Below are 18,911 nucleotides of genomic sequence, written 5' to 3'. Positions count from 1 at the left end.
ATTAAAAGGAAAAGGATGTAATCAACTCGTCGTTTACGCTCCTATTCAACTGACCGCCATTAAATCATTTCATTTAAAAGGTGACATTTGCGAAATAAAGAAATTATTATCATCGCGTCTGAAGACGAACATGAATTGAATTTTGTTTCCCATCTACTTAATTTGAAGGCTTTTCTTCTGTAGCGCACATTTGAAAACTTAGCTGTTCTAATTACGGCTCGTAAATTTCTTTTCTAGGGAAAGCCATTTACTTTATTACAGTTGATTTGCGCTGACCGTACTTCCAAACGTAGGTCGTTGGCTAAAAGAAAATAAAAAGATTCATTTATGAAGCCTTCTAGTTGTAATTTGCAGTTAATATCCACGCATTATTATATAGCTGTGTCTCACAAGGACTGGGAACTACTGAATTCACGAATTTGATTGGCTGAAATCGATACTGAAAGCGGTCTAGATTTTCCCATCTAGACCGGAATCTAGACCGGTCTAGAAAGAAAGGTACAAAGACGACAAAAAATTGGCATATAAGACACAGCCATATAATAAACATCTTCTTAACCGAGCCAGGTCGGTCTGTGTGGGAGAATCTTGACCTCGGTCGCTGGTACAGACCTCACTGCGTGAGGCGACCTCGGTCAAGATTGGGGACCTTACGCAACCACGACGGCGACGGCAACGAGGACGTGGAAAAACAAGAGATCTAATTGGCAGAACAACAGCTCAGCACGTGCGTTTTGAAACTTTGTACATTTCTTAGCCGTCCTATGCAAAACAACAACGTGAAATCGCCAAAATTTGCGTCGTCTGCAAACCGAAACCGCAACGGCAAATTATTTTAACTTCCATTTGGAACTCAACGCTACTTTTATACGTCATGCTGAAGTTGAGCTGTGGCGCTGTGTGAGACAGTAAGCTCCTGCAACCATTTTTGAAATTCTAACTAAGAGTAGAAATTCATTTTTTAATCGAAGTCTTCCTTGGCGTTGCCGTCCTGATTGCGTAAGGTCCCTATTCTCCCATACAGACCTCCTGCTCGGTTAGTAAGAACTAGATATTCGAGTAACGTTCGGTTGATAAGAAATTTGCAAGCCCTGCTCTCGCTTCCCCAGAAAAAAAATTCTTTTTTATTTTTGTTAACTTTGTTAATGGCACGAATCTGAGGGTGTCAGTTGAAAAAGATTAAACGCGTCAAGCACATCTTAGGCCTAAATACATTACCAAAACGTGAGAAATCAGATAAATTATATTTTGACACCAAAAAGAGCCTTTTACCTGGATACTTGCTTTCAATTTAAATTCATTTTCGAATTTTATTTTCATAATTTTAATTAACATGTTTTGAAGATGGTAATTAGGGTCCAATTTTGGTCCATTTAAGACCCACAGATCACATGGCAAAATTAAAAGAGGTTGAAACCTATTTTTATTTGAGCGATTGAATAAAATGCGTCGAGCTCGTTAGAAAACGAGTTACCATTGTGCTGTGTGAGAAATGTCATCTGCAGCTGGCTTTCATCAGCACATTTGTAAAGAGGTCCCACCTCAGAGCGGCTGAAAAAATATAATTAACGAATCATGACCTAATGACGGAGGTAATAAACTTGACGTTCATTAGTTTGTAACCCTGAAGGCAAGATAGCAGTAATCAGAGGTTGCGCCCCTAGCAGATGACGATTTCTTTCAAATCTCGTTATTTTATTGTGTGGGGATGCACTCTTTTATCTAGATAAGCTAAGCTTATCTGAAAAATCGATTTCTATCTTTAATAAGTTGATCGAACTTTGATGTGTTTTTGCCTCCCGTAGAATTCACAATTTGTGGCCGAATTTGCATTTTGAGTTGACCTTGCTGAAGATTGCGAAACAGCGAGTGGCGCCAATCTCCCAACAGGATATAAGTCAAGGTTAGAAACCGTGTAGATGATATTTTCTATTTTTTCCAAGATTAATTAATTAGTAGAATGAAAAGAGGAAGGCGCATTTGAAAAAGGTAAGTGTTTAAATTTCCCCGCAGGGGAACTTAAATTGTTAATTTTACTTGATTAAAAGTAAGGGCTATGTTGGAATAATAATTTGTTAACTTACCATGGTGAAAGAATCGAGGAAAGTAAATAAGTTTTCATCAAATCATTAAACCAGTGAAAAGTCTCAAATTGTCAATATGATTTTTCTTGGTTACATATACAAAAATCGCGGTCTACTGAAACTTAAAACCGAGATCTTACCTTGATTCTTTAACCTCTTAAAACGTTTACAAATTTTCTCTTCTTTTTTCCCTCAAATTGAAATATCTTTTTACTTCCGATGCGTTTAATATCGCAATTATCTTCTGAAGAGTTGATTATTTCCTGGGCCGAAGTTTCGAATATCTCCCTGTGGAGATGTGATTCAGGAATAAATCATTGTCACATTTTGTCAGCTCCGACCAGATTGTAACCTTGGAATAAGGCAGCTGTCATTTTATCCAATCTGAGTTTCATTAAGGTAACTTTTTTCGAATGATATCGCTGTTAGAATGGCAGTGGAATCAGCTGTTTCTTGATAGTGAACTTACTATATGTGAGGACTGCTTAAAGCGCCTATGAAGTAAAAATTTTTTTTGCCCTGTTTGTTTGCTTATGTCTTGATGAACACAGCTAAGCGATTTTGACCGACCAAAAGAACTTTCTTGCATTATTTTTTGAACCTCAAAGTTTGGATTTTTCAAACTGAAATGGGTTCATTTTGCGCGCGGTCAGATCTCATCTTAAAAAGGAAGTGACTTAGTTGGTGGTTCTGAAGACAACAAACAAAAGCTTAAACAAAGCGCCAGAACCACCAACTACGTCATCAGAGCCACCAAAAAGCCGATTTAAATTTATTTTCTTGAAATTTCTTTTGTCATTCCTTAATAAGGACATAATAAGCTACAAAATTATGCAAAAAAAAAAAATTACTTTATAAGCACTTTAAAAGAGAAATAAATTACCTTGAAATGCAATATTGTCTCCTGTATACAAACGCATAATACGATAATAAGAAGCAATAGGAAATTTCCTACGTGGACCCATCAATTATGGTTTGCGGAAAGAAATTCAGAAAATCTTTGCAATCAAGAATCTATTATTTTTCCTTTTTTTTTTTTTGTTCCTTTCGGTCTCATTTTTTTCACTCTCTTTTTCTTTTTTTTTTTTTCGTTTTCACATGTGATTTACTGACAATCTGTGATCAAGCAATAAAACTGTTTGCGCACTTTTGTACATGAAAGTGTTCACATGGTTATGTTGAGTTATATGCATTATCGACACCATAAATGAAGTGTACGCCGATTTATCGAGAATTGCTTAAAAATTAAAAAAAAAAAGACTCTTAGCAATGACAATAATTATCGGAAACTCATCGACGTTAAACTTAACTTTAATGAAAACCGGTAAAACGATACCAAACACTGCAGGACATTTGGGACAAGAAGGTGAATAACATTTGATATTTTGTTTGCTTTCTTTTCTTAAGACACATCCTAGTGTAAACATCAGAACAACGCTCATAAGGTTTGTTTTCAAGATCGCATGAGGGCACTGACTAATGTGTTGTCAAAGGATAATGATTTTGATAGAAAGCGTAACGATTTTCCTCGATAAAACTCAGCTTCGAGGATTCTCTACATAGCCTTATACGCAATCTATCTTGTTCAAACCGTTTCTCAATTAATTTTCAGGTGTGTGAAAAAGATGCTTCTAGTTCTTCGACATCGTTCAACAACAGCTTTGTTTGTGGCATTTTACGCAACAGTCCTTTTTCACGATGAAGTCGAAAGCGCTCAAAGCAGCGTCTCAGGTAATCCAGGCTACATAACATAATCTTATCATTTTAATTAACAATCCTGCTTTATCAGATACAGTTATAGTTGTGAAAGGATGTAAAATTTTGAAAGCAGACCATTGCAAGATATCGACTTATGCCCTCTGGTAAGGTGAGATTTTTGTCAAAACTGAAGTGAAATTTTTCCAAAGTTTTGATTTTTTTCGGTTTGTCTCTTAACTAATCACGGGCCTCTTTCGACCGTTTTAGATTCCTTATTTTAGTTTTGACTTGAAAGTGTAAAACTTGTCACTGTAAGTTTTCATCTCTGGCAAGCATGCGCAGTGGCTCTTTATCCCCATTTGTTTCAGCCCATCTGCCTCTACTTCCTTCACCTTCGGCTGGCAGGAATCCTACGTCCCTATCATCTTCTCCAGAGGGTTCGTCACATTCTCCTCCAGTATCTTTAGTTGACGGAGGGTCTCTATCTCGTCTGCCTTCATCTCCCTCATTGTCGTCTGTTGGGGATCCTCCTTCCCCACCATCTCTTCCAGCCGATGGCCACCTACCTTCAATTCCTTCACCGTCACCGGGTGGGAATCCTCCGCAACCACCATTACCTTCTCCGGATGGGCAGCCGTTGGCTGTCGGTGGACCTCCATCTCCACCATCTCTTTCAGCTGGTGAGGATCCACCTGTAACACCTTTACCTCCCCCACCTTCATCTGATGGGAATCCGCCGTTACTACCATTACCACCTCCAGATGGGGAGCCACTAGCTGGCGGTGGGCCTCCATCTCCAGGCCTTTCAGCCGATGACCACTTACCTTCACCTCCTTCATTGCCGTCTGGCGAGAATCCTCCGTCCCCACCATCTTCTTGCTCAATTGGTCGTCCACCTTCGCCACCAGGTGGGAATCCCACCCAAACACCGCGTGCACCTACCTTACTACCACGTCCTCGACCACTACTTCCCCAACCACCACTTCCACGGCCGCCACCACAACTCCCAACATTGCAGCCACAATCACCACTACAGCAATTACCATCAACGTCCGTACCGACGACTCCACTATCTTCTGAATCTCCAACTTCATCGAGCGGGAATCTGACCGGTGGTACCTTACCCAGTTTAGTTGTTTCTCCGACTGCACCTGCCCCTGACTACTTCATCCTTAATTCTTTACGCCTCATTTGCAGTCCAAATGAAATCCCAACCAATGGTAAGGCAAAAATTCAAGTCTCACTCAGGAAACACTATAGTCTTTTATGCATTTGCTTAAGCACATTATGTACGTGTAATATTCAAGAGGAAATTTGGGACCTTCTAGAATGCCTTGCCAGTAATCTGTGGCCATGAATTTGGAGTGAAGGTTTTATTCATTTCCTCAACTGTTCAACGTATATTGCAAAACGAGTTAAAAATATATTGTTTGTTTGTTTACATCCTTAGCCTCCATAGATCCAAAATGGATTGAGAGTGTTCGACGTTTTATACTCCGATGTTTCCGAAGCTATGATAACTATAAGAGATTTACCTGCAAAAATCGCTGTGGCAACGACGACAGATTGGAAAATGTTTCTATACCCGTATTTAGTAGGTTTATACCCCTATGCTACTGTGATAGGCTTTGTGACAGCTTTGGTGACTGCTGCTACGACTTCGATGTAATGTAAGCTTTCTTCCTTTTTTATTGTTCGTTGATTTGACTGTGTGTTGTTTGATACTAGGTCGCAGTGCAAAAAAAGGTAAGTGACAGTGGCTGCTTTAAGGTGTGCACTGTTTACGGTAGTAAATAGATGATTACTGATTATGATCTGCTTCCTACTGACTGAATCATTTCAAGTCACATTGAACGAAAAAGAGAGTTTTACTAGACGCGTACGTTGTAAAAGTGCAATCACCACATTCATGTACCGTGCAAGTAAACCTTACATGATATTTTTATCCTGCTCACATTTCATTTATTTAACGATTTGATCAACCATGTTGACATGAAAATATCGACTGGATTTAGCCATAGACGACTTCCTACAGCACAAAATTGCATGAATGATGCACTTTTGATCGAATGATCTTGAATACTTACACCACCTCCACAGTCAATAAGGTGTAAATCCAAACCTATCCACGACCTGCTCATAACTATGTTTTCCCGCGCTACAGACAATTTCTTGAATTAACTTTTGTCTTTTATTTTTAAATTTTGTCGGGTCTTTGTGGTTTCTTCTTTCTGTGATTGAGCGCTGTGATGACTTTGTTCATGGAATTATGACATTCTATTAAAAGGCACCACGCATGCAATTTTTGATAATTTTTTAATGTGCTGTCAGAAGTTTTAGTTCTCTAATTTATGTCATGGTTTCCTTCATAGTTGTCGTGCGCAAGTGAATCCTGAAAGAAGCACTTTAAGTGCAACTGAAACCTGCTTCGCTTTAAAAGACAACCCACTTAGGCCCATTTACAACGGTTACGCTGTCTGGAGTACATGTCCTCAAAAATGGGAAGAAAACGAAACGCGAAAAAAATGTGAGAACGAAGATCAAAGTGAACTCCTGATAAGTTTGCCGGTTTTCGACGAAGACAATTTCAAAACGTATAAAAACATATTTTGTGCAAGATGTAATGGAGCTGTAAACACGACTTACTGGAGGCTTAGTTTTGTCTGCTCTTCATGGTTCAACTTTACCGCATCGAATATTTCCACTAATGTGAACACTTTGCTAAACAACTGTTCGCTGGACATATCACCGCAAGATTTCCAGCAAAGCTCATTGAAACGATGCATTCCTCGGTTTCAAGATTGTCAAGTAGTGAGTCAACAAAAAAACCAATCTCACTGCCAAATGGAGTGCCTGCGGTACGCTTTCCCAGTGTGTTTGAATTCGGCGGGAATACTACGTTTTCGAAACCCACAATGCGCATTGTGTAATGGCTTCAAACCTGTTGATCTCCAAAATGAATGTGAATCTGGGAGTGCTCCGAATCTTCCACCCTTGACCATTTTGTTTGATTTTACTTCCACGTCGAAATGCAAGATTCGGGTAGATGAGATAAAAGAGGGCGTGTTTCAACGGATTGAACGTACCGTAGTTTGTTCTGGTGATGAGTTGTATGATCCTTACGCTGCAAGCTGCAAAAAAGTTGTCTCACTTGAAGATTATGGCGACCGTCAGCTTGATAAGCGCAATAGCTCAGACTATTGGAATCCAAACTGTACTATTGTGACGTTTAACAAAACGGATTTCAAGCAGCTTCCCAACGGATCCATCTATTCGAGTCATTACAGGAAGACTTACAATAACAACACCTACAAATTTATTGACGATAAACTACTGTTATGTGTAAATCTTTCGAGGAACTTTACTGGTACAAATTTGAAGCGCGATTATCAGTGGACTGAGATCAATAGAGCCACGCCAGCATCACTGCAGCTTTTCACTTTTATTGGATCCATACTTTCGATGGTCTCTCTAATTCTTCTGCTTTTGACATACATCATGTTTACTGAGCTCCGCAACCTACCGGGGAAAATCATTATAAACTTGGCCATCTCTCTTCTGCTGCATCAGAGTTGTTTCGTTGCGGGAGGAGAGATTAAAGATCCCGAGACGTGTCTGTCAGTTGCAGTTCTACTCCATTTCTTTGTTCTCTCTTCTTTTACTTGGATGAGCGTAATGGCTTATGATGTGCATCGGATTTTTGCTCCGTTAAGTAAGTTCATTTTCCTGAAAGAGTCCTTGAAATTTTTTTCTGAAAAAGGGTACGAACCTAGTATATGTTTATCACTTGCATTACGAAGATGTGATGAAAATGAGACGTGCTTGGACAACATGCTTCACTGTTGCATCACCCCCTCCAGCCAGGAGCGGGTAATGCAACAGTGACGAAATTCCAGGGTGGGGTGGGTGTGAGGGTAACGGTTTAGGCATCTTGCGATGGTCTATCATCCCTTCGAGTAACCCTTGCAATGCTTGCAATTGCTTCATGGGAGAGAATCTTGGTAAGCCCTTCAAGAGTTAGTGTTCTCCCCAAAGTTTACTCTTATGAATAGACTTTACTCAGTCCCAATTCCTCGAGATGCTTGGACAAGATGCTTCACTGTTGCATCACCCCCTCCAGCCAGGAGCGGGTAATGCAGAAGTGACGAAATTCCAGGGTGGGGTGGGGGTTAGGGTAACGGTTTAGACATCTTGCGATGGTCTATCATCCCTTCGAGTAACCCTTGCAATGCTTGCAATTGCTTCATGGGAGAGAATCTTGGTAAGCCCTTCAAGAGGTAGTGTTCTCCCCAAAGTTTACTCTTATGAATAGACTTTACTCAGTCCCAATTCCTCGAGATATTTGAAAGACATTTCTGCCGCATAGCAGCCAGAGGGAGACGGAGAGAGAGAGAGATCCGTAGCAAGCGAGGTCCTTACTTCGCTGAAGACCTGATGAGTTCTATAGCTCAGTAACTTCCCGATTCAGCCCTCTAATAAATCACTAAGTTAATACTATAACCTACGTTGGTCTTAACGCACTTATCATTATTTCAAAAGAAGGATCGGGAGTTGCAGCGAATCTACATGATGGCGACAAGAAACGTCTTACGGTGTACTGTGTGTATGCCTGGGGAGTTCCGGCTGTGATTGTCGTCACATGTGTCGTAATTGATCATATACAAAGAGGAGCTATCGGATATGGTGAGTTTTTTGCATTGCTAAATTATTGATGCCATTGAGGTATAAACCATCATCGGAGCTCTCGTTGATTCTTTGTACGTAGGGAATGTTTATAAAATTAGTTATTGGCGAGTTCCTTGCATTTCTAAAGCATTGAGGGTTCAGAAAAATTGACCTTTGTTAAAGCTCTAGTTTATTGTTTTTGGTTAGGGAGTACGTTTCCATACCCATATGAGGGACCAATCATTTGAAATTTTTTTCGCTTCGGTGGTGACACGAAGGATTTTTGGGGGATCACATGGTCTTCTTTGGAAGGGGAACAGCCGTTGCTAACATAGTATGAAGGGTGGGACTATAGAAAACTGACTGCCAATTAACTACCAACGAGGGTGTGGGGGGGGGGGAGGGAAGGGAAGAGAAGGGAAGGGAAGGGAAGGGAAGTCAAAAGAATATTAGAGAGCCTTATTGGGAGAACAGGTCAAATTTCATTGTTTCCAAATCAAAATCCTTCAACATCTCACTTTGGCGATAGATTATGTGCGGTCTCAAAATACTATTTTCCTCTCTTACTAAAAACCTTTTGGTATTAAGAATTTGTGAATTTCTTATATTCACAATAGGACAAGGTAAAGAGGAATGTTTTATATCTCAGCCGCTGGCCAAGCTTTATTCGTTTGTTCTGCCCGTCGCTCTAGTCCTGCTCTTCAATCTATTCGCATTCGGACACACTGTGAGTCGCATCGTCAAAACACGAAAGGTATTTGCAGATTTCATCGACGTTTTTTCTTTTAACCACGTTTGACCCTTTAGTAGAAGAAGTTAAGTTAATGGAAAGATTTAACCGATATCAGTATGCATATTTTCGGTACCAAAGAAAAATGAAGTGATATTTTTTTTTTCGCACACGAGGCGCTAAGGAGCCAGGTTTAACTCGTTGGATTCAGTCCTACGGTACTGATGGACAGAGTTTCTGTTACAGTCAACAGCTTCTTTTGTTGATGATCATTTCCTTTATTCTCCTGACCTTAATATTTGATTTAGTGGTGACCCTGTGAGGAGAAATTAGATGCTTGTCACTCTCAAAAGTTGCCAGGTCAAAGTAACCGTCAATGGGAAATAGTACTCTTTCTTAGTGTTCAGGAAATACATGATGTATATCTTTATTGATATAACAAACAGCTGGAAAACTAAGTGGTAATTAGTAAATAATGTAACTTCTTGTAAATGTTTTTTTTTGTTAGAGCAGTTTTCAAAGAACTGTCGAAACCAAATAAATCCCAGCGACCAATCAGAACAAAGGTTAACATCATCCCTGTCCAATGAGAACTCAAAGTAGAAACAGGCAACCTGCTTAAAGCGCGGGAAAATTTGATTGGTTGAGATGGTGATAGCCAGTCCCAGAGCGAAGTAAAGCAAAACCAAAGCAATCTAGCTAGGATCACTTTGAAAAATGCTCTCAATATTTATTTCTTATTCTCTTAAAGGAAACTCAACAAATCACCCATCAGCGACAAAGCAACAGTGTGGCTGTAATTTGCGTCAAAATGGTGTCAGTTGTGGGCTTGACTTGGATTCTTGGAATTGTTGCGAATGTGAAGGCATTGTCGTTCTTATGGTACCCGTATGTGATTATGAACAGTCTTCAAGGTAGGTTTTCTTTTACCATTATATTTACTTCTTCTGTCTCTCCTCTTGGTATCCATCTCAGTGTCCTTGAAAAAGGTGGATATTTTCCATTGTCGTTTCGCGGCTTGGTAGATTTCCATCTCTATTCATCTTCACTTTGGTGAATATTTTGTAGTTATATTTGTGACAATTCTGTGCCACAAAATTTACTCGTGTACGTGGACATTCACACGGAGTTCATGCTTTTCTTACCGAAACATCTAAGCATTACTTGAGGTACATCACATTGCTATATGCCTAGACTTTCACTTAACAAAACGAGCACTGTGATTGATTGATTCTCGGTCACGTGCCCCTGATCTAGTTCAAGTCAAATGTATCCCGATCGGGATACAATTGCGCAGTTGTTGCCCGCGCACCGAATATAACCGCATGCTTTTGCCATATGATTGTTTAAGGGAAAGTCTAAATATATAACAAAGCACTTAATGTATGGTCCCGCGGGAAACTAATTAGTTTTGCCTTTCCTCGAGTCCTGGTGTTTCCCGAAACGAAGTTCAGGGAAACATCAGGACTCCCGGAAAAACAAAACTAACTGTTTCCCTCGGGACCATACATTAAGGGTATATCATTCTCAGGAGCCAGAGACCTTGAACTTAAAAAAAAATTAAATAGAGGAACAGTAGCTAAGGTGTAAAGAAGTTCTGTGGGTGTTTTATAAAATAAGCACGGTTTACCCGTCATCCTCCTACATTTCCTGAATTTTGCTCCTTTTCTTAATTAATAGGGCTATTTATTTTTCTGGCATTCGCTGTGAGTGGAAGAGCTCTAGAGTTGTGCAGAGTTAAACTAAACAAATCGACAAAGAAACCGCCAGCATTGAACCGAGACCAGATGCATTCCAACTGTACTCTGCAGTCCACTGCCAATGTAACTTGTGATTATCAAGATAAACGAGATACTTACATCTAAAAAAAAAGCAAAGACAACAAGTAGATGGATATTGCAGCCTTTAGTGTCGGGCGTGTCTAGTCAGATGTACCTAACTTAAAGTGACAAGCAGAACTAAAATGTGCTCAATTGAGGGCGCGTAAAGTTCGAATTGGTATTCGCACTGGTAATAATGATAATAATTTAGTGATAAAAACGAGAGAAAAAATATGAACGACGTTTCGACCGCTCCACGATCATTTTCAAGTTAGAGTTCATGAGTAAATTTCCGCATATATACGATTTCTGAAACAATAGAATGAAAGTAAAAACCAAGTATTTACATATAAACAATAAAGCTAATAACTAATAACAAAGTGCAAAAACGAGGTGTAGATAAGCGGTGAAAAGGATGAAAATTAATTAATATGAAGTGTTAAGCAAACAGCTTCGCGCGAATAGAATCGCTCTGTTTGTTCAATTTTGGCTTAAGGTCCCGAATAAAAAGCATTTCGAAAATCAAACAATCGAACTTGTTTGAGCATTTCCTCAGGACCCTAAAGTTCTATGCGATTTCACATGGTTCGATTCCATGTTCTCTTACCTGGTTGCCGATTACCGATCGTTTATGCTCCACACGTTGATGTAGGTGTCGGCTTGTAAAGTCGACATAATCTGTATCGCACAGATACACTTAAAGAGATATACAACGTTTTCCTAGTCGACAATTGGAGGTTTAAGTTCCTTAGCTTTGAGCTCATCTTTGATCTTGCGGCTTGTAAAGACAGAATGTACTTCGGTATTTATCTTCCGGCAAGGATCACTAAGTTGTTCGCGTAGTTTGTTTGCTGATCACAGATCCTTGAAGGGCAGGGGCACCCTAACGGGAATTTCACCTGCTTGTTGCGGGGGACGCGTGTAATGATAAAAAAAGGCGTGTAATGATAAAAAATAATAGTAATAATAACAATAATAATTATTATAGTAAAAACTTCATTTGGGGCACAGGTACATAATTTCAGCGCACTTTTCAAATGAAAGAAATAAAGAAATATATAACTTCTGAAAAAAAAACAATACAATAAACTTAATAACTGAGTAAGTAAAAATGTTTCGAGTTTCTTGAAAAAAAAAAAGCTTTTGCACTTTGATGTTTAATGGCAAGTAACTTCAAAGAGTTGGTACAGCTACGGAGAAAGACCGAGCTCCGCCTGTCTGGGTCTGATCGTCAGGTACTTCCAAAAACAGACCTCTCTTTGCATAACGAAGATTTACGGGTGGAGGCCTTTTTTTTCGGGAAAGAGGGGGAGATGGGAGTAATTAATTCCTTTTTGGTCTATACCTAACCCAAATAATTTTACACGAACGGCAAAGCAATAGGAAAACTGAGGAATTCTTTTTACCCCGGCTCCACTTAAGGTGGTAATATGAACAGTACAGTACAGATTAGGGGAGCATTTTACACCGTAACATCGGCATGCATATTCTCCATACTGTTATCGACTCATTTCCTCTGGCACTGGCAAGGAGAGTTTGTTGCAAAATGAAGAGATTCTTAAGTAGGTTGTTATTTTCGTTATTCTCGTGGCCTTCATATGTGAGTCAGGGTTGAAACTGTAAGCAGAAATTAGCTGCTAGACATTCCTAACGTTCAAAGGGTTAATATGTACAGGCTGAGCCGCATACAGCCTGAATGGCTAGTCTAAAAGGGTAGCCTACAATGAAAAGAAAGTTGTGATACGAGTGACACATTCGTATCGCACACCGGTGCATATCAAGAGTATATTCTCTTGTGCATATAAATCCACTTTTACAAGATAACTTGAACATAATAAAAAAAAGAAAACAGGAAAATAAGTAATAACAAGGAGTTAAGTAAATGACGCTAACTTGAATCAGAATTCGGAACTATATTGTGTTTGTTTCTCCCGATGATCTACATTGCGCTCACAATTTCTACGCAAAATAAGTAGAATTATTATCGTTAATCACTCATTTATACTTCCGTCAAACAATAGTTATCTATTGGAAAAAAAACCTTCTGTGAATTTATATTGATGTGCACTCCGAATTGTGATTGGGAATTTTAAAAACCGTTGTAACGTCCATCCCAGTCGTCCGCTGGGAAACGGTCGTTTCGTCTACGAGTAGTTTCGTTATATTAACGAACAGTTCGCAAACGTCTCGGAGCATTTCGCTGACGTCTCATATAGGTCCTTTGGCTAAAGTACTAGAGTCTTAACGGAGTTAGGTTGTTTCAATACAAACTGAAAGTTTATAAAAGGGGTAAGTTTCTAAAGAAACTGTGATACTGCGCCGGTGGAGGTAACAGCGTAAATTGATTTTATCAACTGAGTTGATATTGTAAATTGGCCACCGTGAAGGGTTTGAAAGCTGACGTTTCGAGTATTGGCCCTTTCGTTAGGACGAATGGTGGAATTGTGGATTATGTGTGTTTACATGCAGAAAGTGGAGCTACGCTACGCTATAGGTGGGAACATGGTTACGAGGAAAACAACAATAAATCAGTGGAATACTTCCATAGGTATCGTTGATAGCTATGGCATTAAGAGTACCGATTCAAAAGAGAAACTTTTGTTAAAGAGTTATGCAGCTTTCCGAGCTGCCTTAATGTAAGGAAAGGCCGCAGACTGCCATATATCGATTAGAATGAATATGAAGATTGAAGTGTCTAGCGACTGGTTTTGATGCGTCCTTGTCACTCCTTTCTACATCACGAAAGTTTTCTCGGAATCGTTTACCTAGTCGTCTTCTTGTTTTGCCAATGTATACCTTTTTGCAAAAAGTGCAAGTTATACAGTAGATGACATTAGCGGAGGTACATGTGAAGTGATCAGGAATCTTGATGGATCGTATGAAAAGATGAAGAGGGAAAAGGAAACTTATGGACAACCTAGGCCTCACGTACAACGTGCAGTCGAAGAGTTCCCATATAAAAAAACAGGCAGTGTAGGATAAGCACTAATGTTGTACCGTATAAAGTCAGACGTGTCAGTCGATTGAGGCCAGGTATGCTATTAGATAATTTAGTTTTCCGAGCTTTCGCCGATCTGCGGCATCATCAGGGAATGTAGATGGAATCTTTGAAGTGAAGAGTATATCAGGCAGAGGTGTTTGGCTAGATGGTAGAGGTTCAGCAGACAATAGGACAGAAACGTGACAGGTATGTAAATGCAGTAGAAATAGGTCTATGCAGGAAATAAATAGAGTCAGGGTAAATACTACAGTTAGAATTAAGGATCTTTGAGTTCAGAAAGCTCCTCCCTGATGATACCGTAGATCGACGAAAGCTCGGAAAACTAAATGATCGTAGCATACCTGGCTTCATTTGATTTACAATTCTGACTTCATAACACTATGCTACTCAAGGACAACATCCAACCTTGTACCGTCTGTTAACTGTACAGCATTTTATTTGTCACTTATTTGTACGAAGAAGACAAAACAAAGACGAGACGTTTGTGAATGACCTGAAACGTTTGTTAAACGAACTATGAAACGTCAACGAACTGACCTGAGACGTGTGCGAAATGATCTGAGAATTTGACGAGAACGACTCGTCGGCGAAGTATCAGCAATTTTTTCGTCCCTTGCGTTTCCGCATGACGACAGTTTACTGCTCAGTTCATTCCATAGCACTCTAATTTTCCCAAGGTGTGGTATCCTTCTTCGGGACGGAAACCGTGGTCATAATAGCTTCCCGTATCGCCAAATCTCAACTGAATGACGGGAAGATGGGACTTGTTTGTTAGAAGACCGCTGTCCATCCGCCAAGTCTGTTTATTATCATCGCAGTTACAGACTCACGACGGGTTAACAAACGAGCCGTTCTTTCCACAGGCGCAGCCATGATATACTGGACTTGCCCCATGAAAGTAGGTCATTTCTTCACCGTCACGTGAAACCCACCATGCATATTCATTCCTTCTAATCCCAGAGTCCAGGCACTCGTATTTGATGAACTGTTGACAGTTGGTGGAAAGTTCTGTTAGAACCTTCAATTGAGAAATGCTGACGGGGTTGTAATCGATGTCGAGGGAATATGAACCAACCGGCTCAAAACCATCTACATGTGTCCTGTTCTCGCTGTCATGACTGACAACTGTCACTCCAACACCACCTTTGTCAATCATGTTACAGAAAACAGGAAATGGATTCTCACCAAGAATACCGTCAGGATCAATGAAGTCATCACCACTGACGTCGCTGATGTTGACCTTTACTTTGGTGCAGGTTTCAGGGTAATTGACATAAATAATGGCATTTGTTTGAATTGAGCTGAATGCATTAGACGCACGGCAAGTGTATGTACCATTATGGGTGAAGTTAGCAGATGAAACTGTCAAGTTATTGGAGGAATCAATAACTACGCCTGAGGGTAATGACGAGGTGCCATTAAATACCCACGACATCGTTGGTGTCAGGTCGCTTAAGGCAGAACAAGGCAGCGTGAGACTTTCATCGGCCTTCACTGTTGCATTCGACGGCGATGGGGAATCTGAGAGTTGAATACACTTGGAGGTGAAGTGCAGATGATTTGCTGCCCCGAATGTTTGTGGCAGCACACAGATAGGAACCACTGTCTTGTGTAGAGACGTTCGACAGGGTTAGACTTCGTCCATTTACGAAGCTTCTTGAAGTAGGTAGCAGTCCTTCAGCCTTGCTCCATGTAACTGAATGTGGCAACGGATTACCAGTCGCGTTACAAGTCATGGAAACATTTCTACCCTCCACAGTTTCGATTCTATCAAGACGAACTTGTACTGATGGAAGTCCTGGAATCAAAAACAGCATTTCTTAATAAAGATCGCAAAGTCGGAAACTAAAATAATCATCTAATGCTTCCATGCAAATGACTTATTGTGTTCAATTTTACCGGCATTACTTGTGTTTTTCACTGTTCAGCAACAGCGTAAGATGTACAGTAGTCTACTAATTAACAATTGGTTTATGCTTTAGCGTGCACTATCGACTTATGGAGCACGCGGGAAGTTTGGAGAGCACGAGAGAAGCGTAAGAGTTGCCCGAGGCGATAGCCGAGGGCAACTCTAGCTTCATGAGTGCTTTCCCAACTTCCCACGTGCTCCATAACTCGATAGTGCACAGCTGAAAGCATGAACCAATTGTTTTAGAACATGGCCGGTGGAATTGTGCATCAAATCCGACGCGAAAAACGGACAACAATATCAGTTAAAGCGAATCGTGATGGTGCTGATGCCGAGTATCCTTTTCCTTTGTTTTTCTCTTTTTCTGTCTCATTTAAGAACTCTAGCCCAAGGGAAAAGGTCCAAACATTGTCTTCGTTTTCGGACTAGCAGGCCGAGTTTCTGTTTGTATCCATTATGTTCGCGAAATATATTATATTTCCCCGCGCTAAAAAAGGCCGCTCGCGCGAAAAAAAAAATTTCTGGCGAAGTCGGATTTGCTGACGCTATCAGCGTGCACTATCGGGATTTTGAGCACGCTTGCGTATAATGAATTTGATTGCGCGACTCTGCTAGCTATGTTCTAAAGTACTAACTGGTTTGCTTCTAAACAACCTCTGCGGAGACTTGTTGTAAATAAATAAACAGACGAATCAGTTGATCAACTTACCTTCATTACAGTTTTGTCCCATCAGCCCATTCCTGCACACACAATGATAACCTTTACGGAGAAAGCCAGTTTGACAACTCTGGGTAACTGGGCAAGGCTTTTTAAAACAAACGTTCTGTAAGATAAAGCATAAATTACTACTGTTTGGTCTAAGGTACGGTCGCAAAGCGTGTTTGGTTTTGATACAAAAATCATTTATGCACGACTGACACCAATGTATCTATGCACTTTTGCATTTAAATTGCATGCATGTATTGCGTCCATACACTCAGCCTCAGATGCAATCTTCATTCTTGGATCTATGCATTCATACGTCCAGGAAGTCGCTAAACGAGTTATCTAAGGAATCGTCTCTCAACTGTGCTTTCGTCACCGATCCAGGCAGGGATCAATGCATTTATCACCTATGCATCCACGTATGTATCAATGCATTGAATTTTTATCCTCTCATCCACGTACTCCATTATCGCTTTTATCTATTAATTTCCTGCCACGTGGATTTGGTATGGACCTTAATTCAGTACAAAGGCAATGGAGTTGCTATTAGGTATGGGTTCGAATCCCATCGATGCCTGGCCCCCGTTGTTTGCAAGTTGGACAAGGCTATACACTAAATAACTTGCTTTCCCTGTGACGGCATGGTGGGTTTTGGTCAAAACGTTTCCGCTGGATAGCATTTCATCCGTTGGATGGCGTTATCCGCACTTTGAACAGCTGGGCCTTGCATTTTATCAGGACTCTCCTCTGAGATTTCTCGAATTACATCCCAGAGTTCGGATAACGGCGGCTCACCCTCACCTTAAATGATTTGTAAATAGTTCCATCTCTGTATCTCATATTCAATGGATGAGCAACATCATCGGAATCACTCAATTCACTCAAATATGTCCCATCCGGAAGAGGTTTTTGTGATGAAATTTTGTGGGCCGAGGTTTTAGATTGTATCATATACAGTTATTCTCCGCGTAACAATTCACTTCGCAGGCACTGGCTCATTCTGTCTCCATGGTCTTGAACACGTGACCAATTAGAAAGAAGCCCGTGACTGCCAGATTCATCTCCAGTTGTCGACAATCTTCGTCTAAGACAAAATATAGGATGGGATAACACATTGCAAATGTCTCGAAGAGCTTACAATTATAATCAATCTTATAACTCCCTGTCATGTGCGAAGGCAGACAGGGATGAGCCGGTTACATATCATTTTCCAAATTTTGAGCTTTATGAAGTAATGAATGAGGAATATCAAAGTTTTCTAAATGTTATGTTTTGAATTAATAAATAGGAAGTACTGTGGAAAAGAAAGAGTAAAAAATTGCAAATTTAAAGATCAATCCACCACTGGCAGACAAGTCTAAACAGAAATAGTATTAAAACACGTCCCTGGTTGGGGAAGGCGGGACAGGAGACCGTGGGCAATATGAGATTGTCATCCCTACCCCCTCTCCCTTTACGTTTCATGCCACATAAATGTAATAGCGCTAAAATTTTAGGAGTTAAACTCAAATATAGGGCAAGGAAATCTGTCTTTACATTTGAAACGGTCTGCAAACAAATGAACTATTTTTGAAAGTCGTTAAATTAAAAGCGATTGTAACTTTGTTGCAATTGTTTTCAAGAACACATTTTTTTTTAATCATTATTAATCTGGCTCATTAAAACGTTAAAATTGAAAGGTCGTTTTAGAACACCGTTTAAGATGAAACGTTACGTAGCCTGAATTTAAGCCGGCAAATAATCTGATCAGAGAGGTCGAACAAGATTTGTGATGAGTAGTTTCGAAAAAATTAAAGCCTTGAGTGGTGTTTATGCCACTTTACTCACCTTGCTGGAATGCAGCATAAATACACGTCAGAATTAAAGATAAAAGCAGTACCGATAATTTCATTGTTGAGAACTTCATTTCTCTTCGTTTTGTGAATTTGCCTCTATAACAGTGCGTGCAATGGCAAAATGAAAAGTTAGCAGTGTTAGCTCTGGACAGTTCTCTTTTCAACCAGTTGTGAAATATTTATGGAGTAGTCATTCGTTGTCGCAGTAAGACCCTTGCCTTTATGATGATTTTGGTATTCATAACTTCCTTTTTCGAGAAAAATACACATCGCTGGAAAAAGGCAAATATCCCGACCACGTCTAAGCATTCATGAGCAATTTCCCGTTAAGAGAACATTACGGAAAATTTCATTCTAACACCTCAATAATTTTTAAGGTTTCTGGAGATAAATCAGTATGTTGATTTTAGCGAAAAACAGCTGCCAAATTGGAATGAAGTCCATATTCGGTTTCTTTTATCAA

The 18,911-nt window shown here is 40.0% G+C and overlaps 1 protein-coding gene and 1 pseudogene across 5 annotated transcripts; one reads left to right on the top strand and one right to left on the bottom strand.

Annotated features, from left to right (window-relative positions):
• Positions 1-1,611: 1,611 nt before the first annotated feature.
• On the top strand, positions 1,612-11,527 carry LOC148724535 (uncharacterized). 4 transcript variants are annotated; one of them, XM_088731831.1, is made up of 9 exons: positions 1,612-1,903; positions 3,697-3,815; positions 4,151-5,002; positions 5,233-5,452; positions 6,155-7,494; positions 8,322-8,465; positions 9,065-9,201; positions 9,929-10,091; positions 10,858-11,527. In XM_088731831.1, the coding sequence occupies exons 2-9, from the start codon at positions 3,710-3,712 to the stop codon at positions 11,040-11,042; spliced, it is 3,147 nt and encodes a 1,048-aa protein (XP_088587957.1). In that variant the 5' UTR covers positions 1,612-1,903; positions 3,697-3,709; the 3' UTR covers positions 11,043-11,527. The 4 variants fall into 4 exon arrangements, with proteins under 4 accessions (XP_088587957.1, XP_088587959.1, XP_088587956.1 ...); XM_088731833.1 differs by lacking the exon at positions 1,612-1,903 and adding an exon at positions 3,445-3,529 and having other exon boundaries at positions 8,325-8,465; XM_088731830.1 differs by lacking the exon at positions 1,612-1,903 and adding an exon at positions 3,445-3,529.
• A 2,531-nt stretch (positions 11,528-14,058) lies between these two features.
• Positions 14,059-18,798, bottom strand: LOC148724534 (uncharacterized; annotated as a pseudogene). Its single transcript, XR_015991168.1, has 4 exons — positions 17,535-18,798; positions 17,415-17,502; positions 16,617-16,731; positions 14,059-15,796 (listed from the first exon to the last, which is right to left on the bottom strand). The product of XR_015991168.1 is annotated as an uncharacterized LOC148724534 (transcript).
• Positions 18,799-18,911: the final 113 nt, after the last annotated feature.

The sequence above is a fragment of the Stylophora pistillata genome, chromosome 8 (genome assembly GCF_964205215.1).
Source record: "Stylophora pistillata chromosome 8, jaStyPist1.2, whole genome shotgun sequence".
Classification (NCBI taxonomy): Eukaryota; Metazoa; Cnidaria; class Anthozoa; order Scleractinia; family Pocilloporidae; genus Stylophora; species Stylophora pistillata.
Note: the sequence above shows the minus strand (reverse complement) of the source record. Positions and strands in the feature narration are given on the sequence as shown.

Excerpts from the sequence above, each read along its gene's own strand:
- LOC148724535 (XM_088731831.1), top strand. The coding sequence starts at position 3,710 with ATGCTTCTAGTTCTTCGACATCGTTCAACAACAGCTTTGTTTGTGGCA. Across the intron at positions 5,003-5,232 it reads AAATGAAATCCCAACCAATG|CCTCCATAGATCCAAAATGG; the intron begins GTAAGGCAAAAA and ends TTACATCCTTAG. Across the intron at positions 9,202-9,928 it reads GCATCGTCAAAACACGAAAG|GAAACTCAACAAATCACCCA; the intron begins GTATTTGCAGAT and ends ATTCTCTTAAAG.